Genomic DNA, 10,052 nt, shown 5'->3' with positions numbered 1-10,052 from the left:
GCTTGTGGCTGCTGCGCTCCGCACTGGCCAGGGACGGTGTCCCCAGAGCAACCTCCGCTCCGGGCCCCTGCTCTAGCAGCCCCCTCCTCGTCCACAGTGGTCGTGTGGGTCTGTCTGTGTTACTCTGGACACAGCCTAGACTGCAGGCCTGGGGGGATGTGCTGCCCCTACGAGGGGCACAGGGTCCGAGGGCGGCACCCGCCCCCATCCCCACTGAAAGGCTGAAGGAGTGGCGGAGCCCCTCTTGTCAGGCCTCACCCTGGGAGATAGGGCAGGCCACATCGGGGGCTGAGGATCTTAGGACCTCGTCCTGGGGTGGCTTGGGCATGGCCATGGTGGGGAGTGGCAGAAAGAAGGGCAAAGGGGAAGGGAGGGTGCAGGCTGGCTGGCAGCCGAGATGGGATCTGCCCAGCCCTCGGCCCCTCACTGGCCCCAGGGAGTCTGCTGGCCTACCCCTGGCCAGCAGAACTCATATAAAGCCACCACCAGGCCTGGCCACCACTGCCTGTCTGTGACCATGAAAGCTGTCCTCTTTGCCCTGCTGGTCGCCAGCCTGGTGCTACATCCAGGTGAGGCCTTGGCCTCCACAGGCCAGCACGGGGGGGCAAAGGGAGGAGGGGCAGTGGGGCAGAGGGACAGTAAAGGGAAGGGTTCAGGAAGGAGGGACATCAGTGGAAGGGACAGAGGGGGGAAGGAGGGGGACCTCCCGGTCCAGGGCCCTTACAGGGTGGCCCTTGATGCATGGGGCACAGTGATTGCTGACCACGGAGCTCCACTTCCTCTCTCTCCACCCCTGGGGAGAGGCAGGCTCGAGGGTCCTCCCGGTCCGGGGCCTCTAAAGGGTGGCCCTTGATGCATGGGGCAGCCCATGGCTACCCTCTTTCACCACCCTGGACAGGGACGGACAGACGCTGACGCACAGCAAAAGGGACAAAAGGCCTCGTGCTAAGCACCCCAAGGGAGGGTCCCAAGAGGAGTGTGCTGGCCTGTGCTACTCCACTCTTCCTGGCCAGGGACCCTGCCAGAGTCTCGGCTTCCTCTTCCTGAAAGCAGGAATCACAAAAACCACCCCCAAGGCCACCAGGGACTAAACAGGATGATGTCGGGGGCACCAAACACAGGATGATGTGGGCCCAGCCTGGCAGGCATCTTGAAGGGAGGAGATGATGGCCTGGTAGCCAGGCCCACCACCCCAGGGACAGAGGAGGAACCGCCATGGGCCAGGGCGGCCGAGCTCCATGGCTGAGAGGCCAGGCTGGGCTGAGCTGCGCTGGGGGCACCTGGGACCCACAGAGGATGTCAGAGGGGGCTATCTGTCGGCCTCCTCTGTGCATAGCTGGCCCTCTGGGAGGAGACAGCAGCCCTGCTTGGGGCTGCCTCCCTTCCCGTGGCAGGCAGGGGCAATTGGAGGAGGCTTCGCTACCCCCGGTGGGCAGGATCCAGGTGAGGCCTTCAGCTCAGGGTATGAAGCTGCTGACAGCGGGGTCACAGGGCTGTCCCAGTCTCCGAGCGCTGGCCACCCCGCGTTCCCAGCAGTCCAGGAGGACTGAGACCTCGCGCTCTGCACACCTGCACGGTAGAAGAGAAATGCGGCTGGGCTAGCAGGCACTGAGCCCACTCTGCCCGCAGGCGCCACCCTGCAGTGCTACTCCTGCAAGGCCCAGGTGAGCGGCCAGGACTGCCTGCACGTGCAGAACTGCTCCCAGGACGAGACCCAGTGCCGGACTGAGCGCATCCGTGAGTACCGCACCCCTGCATGTGTGCCCGTGCTGCCAGGGATCCAAGGCCTGTGTGGAGGTCTCTGCCCAGAAGTACTCAGCCTCTGACCACTGCCCACATGGACATCTGTGTCCACACCCACACTCAGCTTTCTGGTTGCCCGTCCACCCACTCTCCCGTCACCCACCCCTCCACCCGCTGAGCCCTGTGCTCGCTCTCCCCCACCCCAGTGGTGCTCAGTGGACAGTGGTGAGGTGAGGCCACACTCCTGCCCTCACCCAGCTGTGACCTTCAGGAAGCTCCCCACACACCCCAGTGAGGCTGGGGCCCCTCCTGGTCGCTGAAGGCAAATCCTAACTCAGGTCTGGCCATGCCCCCCACAGCTTCCCCTAGGACTCTTGCCCCACCCCACCGGCCCAGCGTGCTGGGAATGGCCCACAGACCCCTCCCAAGCCCCTCCAGCACCCAGGGTTGGGTTGTAGTCAGTGCAGGCACAAGGGTGGTGGATGGGCATCCAGCATCCGGGCCTGGCCACCACTTCCCGTGCCTCCAGGTGCCGCCGGCCTCCTGACTGTCCTCAGCAAGGGCTGCAGTGCTCGCTGCGTGCCGGACTCACAGAACTACTATGTGGGAGAGAAGAACGTCACCTGCTGCTTCACCGACCTGTGCAACGTCAACGGGGCCCGGGCCCCGCAGCCAGCCACGGCCACCCTGGGGCTGCTCAGCGTCCTTGGCGGCCTGCTGCTCAGGGGCTCCTGCCCACTGTAGGCTCAGGAAGGCCCCGCACCCATGCTGGCTCCAGGCTGCTCCCCACACACCCAGCATGATTGCCCCACCACCGTGGTCACTGAAGGCAAGTTCTAACACAGGCCTGGCCATGCATCCCCCCACTCCAACATGGCTGCCTCCCTGCCCTGGTCGCTGAAGTTCCCCCCATGGTTTCCTCTAAGACTCTTGCTCAGCCCCGCTACCCAGCATGCTGAGAACTGCCTGCAGATGGCCCCTCCAGTCCCCTGGCTTGGGCAGCTGTTTCCACAGCCTGATATTCCAACCACCCCCTAACCCCCTGCTCAGGCACCTCTTCCTCCAGGAAGCCTTCCCTGGCCATGCACCCCAAGAGCCAAGCCAGGTCTGGTGCATGGTGACTCTGCACCCATCAGAACAGAGGCACAGAAATTCAGGGGCAGCACAGGCTGAGGCAATGGATCCAGTAGAACCAAGGGTGGGAACAGGGCACGAAGTCCCCAGGCTCTGAGAGATGCGACCTGCAGGCCCCATATTCCTGGAAGTCCCCGCAGCAGCCCCAGCACAAGTAGGCCCTTAATAAACAAAGCCTGCTAGGCGAGTCAGAGAGACTTCTGTCCATATGCGCCCCCAGGCTAGGGTCGGGCGGGATGGGGTCCAGGGCTCTCTGGACTCCACCTGGGCCCACGTCTGTGCTGTGGACATCCCCCCATCCAGGGGGGCTACAGAAAAAAATGGGACACTGGGAAGGGGCCCTTCCCTGCAGGCAATGGGGAGGCATCTCCCAAGGCTCCTGGCACAAGCTATGCAGCCTTAAGCACGATGCCAAACCTCTCTGAGCTCTGGTGATCCCCTGAGCTCAGAAAACCCACAGAGGGGCCAGGTGGGAGGACTGCCACCGTCTGAGCTCCCGCCAGTCCTTCGGCCTGAAGTGGGCCCCTCTGTTTCCCAGACTCCTCGTTCATCGTAAGACCAGCCCACAGTAGAGCAGTCAAAGGTGCAGGAGGGTTCCCAGTGCCTGGCGCCTCCCCAGCCTGGTGCTCCTTCCCCTGCCAGGGCTCCGTCCCCCGCGGGGCCCATGCCCATGCCAATACCCGAGCACGGAGGCCTGGACACACGGCCAGCCTTGCTCTTCTGCTTCTCGAGGAAGCTTGCTCGGGGAGGCTCCTCTGGGGCTCTCGGGGACTGCGGAGGCTTAGAGAGGGCAGGGGTTCCTTGTCCACATCACAGTGCCCTGAGCCCTGGCACTCTGGGGGGACAGTGGGGAGCAAAGTATGGCAGGTGGAGTTGTGCTGAGGGTGAGCCAGGCCAGAGGTCCAGGACCTCCGTGGCGCCCAGCATCTCACCCTATGAGGTCTCAGTTGGAGACCTCCCTCTGGAACAGTGGGTGGCCCAGGTGACAGACATCCTGGTGACATCAGGAAGGCAGCACCTGCGTGAGCCCAGCACTGATTGGCCCCCTCCAGGCCGAAGTTCGGGGTTCCAGCCTCCCCGACACCTGCCTTCTCCAAGGTTCAAGCAAGTTCCTTCCGCACACAGATTTGGCTTGGCCCAGGGCCTGAGTCCAGGGACTGGGGTTGGGTCTTTGTTTCCTGGGAGGAGCTACAGACCTGGGGGCCCCTGGGTGGTATGTCACCCCCACCAGAGCTCTGGTGCAGGACCTGGGGCCAACCGTGACCTCAGACCTGGGCCTCTGGCAGTGCCGTGGTGCCATCTGCTGCAGCCAGCCCAGCTTATAGATCTGTCCTAGCGAGAAGCACCGCTGCCCTGCCTGCCCTGCCCACGTAGTCACTGTGCACCTGCTATGAGCCTGGCCCGCTCCTGGCACTGGGATGCAGCAATCACTGGGCTTGGCTGGGTCTCGCCAGCCCTCCTGGATACCCTAGACGTCCCAGGGCCTGGAACCTACGGGGTAGTGGGAGCCACTGAACAGGACAAAGAGATCAGCAGAAGGCCAAGACCTGAGATAGCGAGGACAGAGCGTCCTGGTGCTGGCGCGGCCAGGGAAGGCCTTTGGGAGGCCTGGAGTCCAAGGAGAACAGCAGCGACAGCATGCCACGCCCCTGATCAGAGCCCACGGGGGTGCCACAGTCACAGACCCTAGCTGGAGGACCCTCTCCTGAGGCTAAGATTCTGAGACCCAGGGCTCGAGCCCATCGGGGTCCTCAGGCTTGGGGTGCGCAGGCCCCCGGGCCTTCCCTGCATTTGGATCATTTGGGCCAGGTGAGGGGAGGAGGGCAGGAAGGCCCTGGGGGAAGTGGCCCAGCCAGGCACACGCCAGGGCCAAGCCTGCAGCTGGGAACGCTGGGGACCTCTGGAGCCACAAACTGAGGATCTGAGAAAGGCCGTCCCCACCCCTCACCCCAGGACAGGGCAGGAGCCTTGTCATCGAGGAGAGAGGGCTGACAGGCTCCACCTCTCCCAGGGTGGGGACCCTGCCCAGTGCGCAGGAGTCCAGAGGGTCTCTACCAGGCAGGGCTAGGCTCCACCCCCCTCATCATCTCAGCTGTGGAAACTACTGGGAGGCCGAAGTCCCCGCCCACATCCCAGCCCCTGGGACAGTGTCCATCCTTGTCCTCGATCTTCTCTACAACGTGCCCTATGGGGGTATCCGCCAGGATTCTCCCTGTCCACGGGGACTCCGCGCCATCCTCTCGGGGCGTGGCCTGTGACTCAGCCTGCCCAGGTGGAGAAGCAGGGCCGAGAGCTCCCTGGGGGACCATTTCCCAGACACTGAGTGGTGAGAGATGCAGGCTGGACACTTTGTACTTGCTGTTGGGAGGCTCAACCATGGAGGTGGATTTGGGGCCTGGCCTTGCACAGGAAAGGATTCGGGAGCGAGCCCTGGAGGGAGAGCGAGACGGGGTTATCAAGGAAAGCGCCCAGGGTGGGCCGCCCCACAGGCGCAGCCCGGGCAGGGGAGGTGAGGGAGGAGAGCACTGTGACCCCAAAGGAAAAAGAGGGCTCCCCAGGAACGCAGCACCCAACTTGGGCAGTGACAGAACTCACAACCTCAGAGAGTAAGCAGACGAAGGGGCTTAGTCACTTTTCCAGAAGAGGGAAGGGCAGATGTGAGCGCAGCCAGCCCTGAGGGAGGGCTGTAGCTTTCATCTGGTGAGGAACGACCCTCAGGGACGACCAGGCTACAGTCCCTTCCTCTCCTCTCCATTGTGCACACACATGCACACACGACTGGCATGAGTTTTCAAGCTGCCAGGTCCAGGACTTGAACCGTGGTCAGCCATGTGGGAGCTCAACACCTTAACCACTATACCACTTGCTGGCTCTGGGCTCTCTTGTTTGATGGACCTTAAGCATTTTATTTCTACCCTGGGAGGGGCGACCGTCAGGTTCCTGGTGCCTTTCATCCTGGGGTCTCTGGGCTCACAGCCAGTCATTTCTGTCTTCAGGGCGTCTTCAGAACTGAGGCGAAGAGCCTGTCTTCCTTCCAAGTGGAGGTGGCCGGGCTGGGCAAGGCCATGCAGTCGCTTAAGGAGGCTTGGTCTTACTTTGGGTCACTAAAATGTGAATGAACCTCGCAGCCTTTTAGCTCAGCTCTGATTCACTTTCAGCTTGGGGATTTCCATTTTTCTTATAGAAGGGTAACTAGACGCCCAGACCTGCTGGCCAGGCTCTTGGCCCCCACCAGCCCCGACCAGGTCGTCTGACGATGTCCCTTGAACACTCTCAGCTGGGCCATCAGACCTATCTGGCCCCTCAAGGGCAGTGATGGGTCCAACCCCAGGAATGTCCCCATCGAGTGCATGGGGCATCTCTAAAGCTCCCTGCCTACCGCCACCTGCCCCACACTGGGTAATGCTGTGATGGGGCACCCAGTTCTGCTCTCACCTGCCCCACGCGCTCTGTAAACCCTGCCCTTGGAGTGGGAGCAGGGCAGTCTCTGAGGGTGATGTGCTCAGACCGTGGGTAGGTGGACATGAGGACCCATCTCCCCCCTTCCCTATCTCTCCTGGCTCCCTGTAACCTGCTCCCAACCCCTGCCTGGAGTGGGAGCCCATGGTGGGGCACCCCTCCTACCTCTCAGCCCAGAGTCACCCAGCTGCAACCAGGACTCAAGGCAGACAGAAAGTGTTCTGCAGTCCAGGCAGGGCTGTCCTGGGAGACACCCAAGGAGCCCCTTCGAGGCAGGTGGCCCTCCCCAGTCCTGGGAGAGCCATGGGGTCTGGGCCACCCCCCGACCCCCACCCCCAGGTGAGTGATCCTCCCAAGCTGCCAGGTCCAGGACTTGAACCGTGGTCAGCCATGTGGGAGCTCAACACCTTAACCACTATACCACTTGCTGGCTCTGGGCTCTCTTGTTTGATGGACCTTAAGCATTTTATTTCTACCCTGGGAGGGGCGACCGTCAGGTTCCTGGTGCCTTTCATCCTGGGGTCTCTGGGCTCACAGCCAGTCATTTCTGTCTTCAGGGCGTCTTCAGAACTGAGGCGAAGAGCCTGTCTTCCTTCCAAGTGGAGGTGGCCGGGCTGGGCAAGGCCATGCAGTCGCTTAAGGAGGCTTGGTCTTACTTTGGGTCACTAAAATGTGAATGAACCTCGCAGCCTTTTAGCTCAGCTCTGATTCACTTTCAGCTTGGGGATTTCCATTTTTCTTATAGAAGGGTAACTAGACGCCCAGACCTGCTGGCCAGGCTCTTGGCCCCCACCAGCCCCGACCAGGTCGTCTGACGATGTCCCTTGAACACTCTCAGCTGGGCCATCAGACCTATCTGGCCCCTCAAGGGCAGTGATGGGTCCAACCCCAGGAATGTCCCCATCGAGTGCATGGGGCATCTCTAAAGCTCCCTGCCTACCGCCACCTGCCCCACACTGGGTAATGCTGTGATGGGGCACCCAGTTCTGCTCTCACCTGCCCCACGCGCTCTGTAAACCCTGCCCTTGGAGTGGGAGCAGGGCAGTCTCTGAGGGTGATGTGCTCAGACCGTGGGTAGGTGGACATGAGGACCCATCTCCCCCCTTCCCTATCTCTCCTGGCTCCCTGTAACCTGCTCCCAACCCCTGCCTGGAGTGGGAGCCCATGGTGGGGCACCCCTCCTACCTCTCAGCCCAGAGTCACCCAGCTGCAACCAGGACTCAAGGCAGACAGAAAGTGTTCTGCAGTCCAGGCAGGGCTGTCCTGGGAGACACCCAAGGAGCCCCTTCGAGGCAGGTGGCCCTCCCCAGTCCTGGGAGAGCCATGGGGTCTGGGCCACCCCCCGACCCCCACCCCCAGGTGAGTGATCCTCCCATGCCCAGCCTGGCTCTGGTCACCATGAGCCCACGGTCACGCAAGCCTGGCAGTGCTTGGTGGGCCTGGGTAAGGACATCTGCCCCGGGGCTAGCCTGGGCAGATGTGTACCCAGAAAAGAGCCCTGGAGGGCAACCTCTCAGAGCACTTGGCTCAGTCTCCCACCAAGTGACCCGGGGAAGCTGAGGCACTGCAGGGCTCCTCTCCTGAGCTGCAGCTGAGCCACCACCATGGGGGTTACCACCCTGTTCTGTGGACTTGAGGCTCACGGGTCTCCAGGCTGCTGGATGGGCAGGCCCAGGCTTGTGCTCTCCTGACCCTGCTGTGCCCTTCCCAGAGCCGCGCCTTCACGCGCAGCATGACAGTGACCAAGGAACACGGGCTCAGGTGTGGTCTCAGAGCCCAAGGGCTGGACAGGAAATGCCCCGGAGTGCCTGCTGCAAGGCCCCGTGCAGCTCACAGAGCAGGTGAGGCCCCACAGTTTCTGCTGCTCTCACTGTTTTGCTGAGTGGCACCCCAGCCGACTTCCCCCCAAAAACCTGGAACCCAACAGCAGCCAGGGGAACTTAGGGAGGGCCCCAAGCTTCTCCAACCCATGCAGTTCCATGGGCTCAGACACCCCAAGCTAGGCTGAAGCTCGGCTCTCTGGTCTGGCCTAGAGCCCTCACCTGACCTGGACTTCCTATGGTTCCCCAGTAAATGGCCAGTGACTCACCCCAAAATGCACATGTCCACTGTGTGGGCTGGTGTGGCAAGATGGCAGGGTGAGGCTGCAGGCATGCACCTGTGTTGGGTAGCTGCCCTGGGTCAACGTTGCACTGGTCTAGGGTAGCGGTCAAGGGGGCAGACCATGCCTTGGCCTCCTGGCCTCAGGTCCAGCCAGGAGGCAGGCATTTCTGCATGTACTCACACCTGTGGAGAGCCATGGTGTGGGCACATGTGTGTGTACACGTGCACATGTGTGGCATGAGGGGCAGCCCAGACAACAGAAGTTCAGCCTGGAGCAGGAGGCAGGAGGGGCTGCCCCTCCCTGGGGACAGAGGGCTCAGAGTGGAGCCAAAGCAAAGGGGACATGACAGGGACGCTGACAGGCAATGAGCTCCCTATCCCTGGGGGTATCCACAGAGATCCAGGGACCTTGGAAAACACAGATCCTACCCTTCCAGAAGCAACGCCTTTCGGAAAAGCAAAGAACTGAGCCTCTGCTTAAAGAGACAGGCACAGGGCTAGGCCACTAGCCCCAGCAGGGACTGCGGAGCAGACACCCCAGGGAACCCCGGCTTGGTGGCCAGGGGAGAGCCCCGCCACCCGAGGGGGTCCGGTGTGTGCAGGGTGGGGCTGCTGGCAGGTATCTGACCCTGCGCAACCTCTCCCCCGGTGTGTCTTGGGATCCCTGGACCCCAGCGCAGACCTACGGTGGTGGCACTCAGGTCACCCCCACAGGCTGTCCTTTGAGAGTCCTGGGGTCTGGCAGGGAGAGCTGGCAGGTCTCCTCTGGGCCAGTAATCGATAGTCTTAGGGATGAGAAGGATGAACTTGCAACAGCCTGCTGGGCCTGTGCCCCAAGGCCCCAAGGCAAGAGGCATGAACCTTTGCTGAGTCACTGGGTTTACTCTGCTCTCCCCCCCTCCCCATCCAGGTAATCACTTGCACCTGTTTCAAAGGGCCCAGCGGATGGAAGTGCCTGGTATTACAAGGATCTCTGGAGACAGGGGTTGCTGGAGGTAGGTCGGGCGAGTGGGTAACAGTTCAGGACTGAAAATGGTCATCGGGACCAGATCGCGATTCGCCCCAAACCACCGCGAGCACAACAGCCCTCGCCCATCTGGGCAGGGAAGAAGGCCAGGCCGAGGGCCCATGAGTCTTGTAGTAGCGCCGCCGGGGACCGGGTCGTGTCCCACTTTTCCTGCAAAGTCCCACAGTCTGGGCCGAGAAGTGAGAGAACCTTGAGTCTGCTCAGGTAAGAGGCCGAATCTCCCGGACTGTCCGCGCTCTTCTGAGAACGCTGGCGACGGACGCGCCCAGGCGAGGGTTGGATGGTTGGGACCCGACGACCCTGCGCCTGTCTGCAGCACCCTGCGCGGCCACCAGATGCCGCTGTAGCGCCGGAGCGCCGCCCCGCGCCCCGGGGAAAGAGAAAGCGGAGCCGGCGAGGGGGAGGCGGAACGGACCACTGAGAGTTCTGCGGGGGTGGTACAGTAGCCGTGGGTGGGGCTCCAGCCCAGCGGCCTCCGGCGCTCCTCCCCTCAGCCGGCTTGGCGAAGTGGTTCGCCCTGGCCGCGCTGGGCTCCGGGTTCCCAGCGGACCAGCCTGGGGACCTGCAGCGTCCGGCAGCGCGCAGG

At 62.7% G+C, this 10,052-nt stretch overlaps 2 protein-coding genes across 2 annotated transcripts in view; both read left to right on the top strand.

Annotated features, from left to right (window-relative positions):
* Positions 1–483: 483 nt before the first annotated feature.
* Positions 484–3,074, top strand: PSCA (prostate stem cell antigen). The gene is made up of 3 exons (XM_006152097.3): positions 484–569; positions 1,630–1,737; positions 2,273–3,074. Exons 1-3 carry the CDS (start codon positions 518–520, stop codon positions 2,485–2,487), a joined length of 375 nt encoding a protein of 124 aa, XP_006152159.1. The 5' UTR covers positions 484–517; the 3' UTR covers positions 2,488–3,074.
* A 2,179-nt stretch (positions 3,075–5,253) lies between these two features.
* THEM6 (thioesterase superfamily member 6) overlaps positions 5,254–10,052 on the top strand; it is an 8,003-nt gene continuing 3,204 nt past the window's right edge. The window contains exons 1-2 of the mRNA XM_006152144.2: positions 5,254–5,386; positions 8,048–8,177. Coding sequence (XP_006152206.1) covers positions 5,254–5,386; positions 8,048–8,177 — 263 coding nt within the window. The remainder of the gene's footprint in view (positions 5,387–8,047; positions 8,178–10,052) is intronic.

Source organism: Tupaia chinensis, unplaced genomic scaffold (genome assembly GCF_000334495.1).
Source record: "Tupaia chinensis unplaced genomic scaffold, TupChi_1.0 Scaffold000335_1, whole genome shotgun sequence".
Taxonomy (NCBI): domain Eukaryota; kingdom Metazoa; phylum Chordata; class Mammalia; order Scandentia; family Tupaiidae; genus Tupaia; species Tupaia belangeri.
Note: the sequence above shows the minus strand (reverse complement) of the source record. Positions and strands in the feature narration are given on the sequence as shown.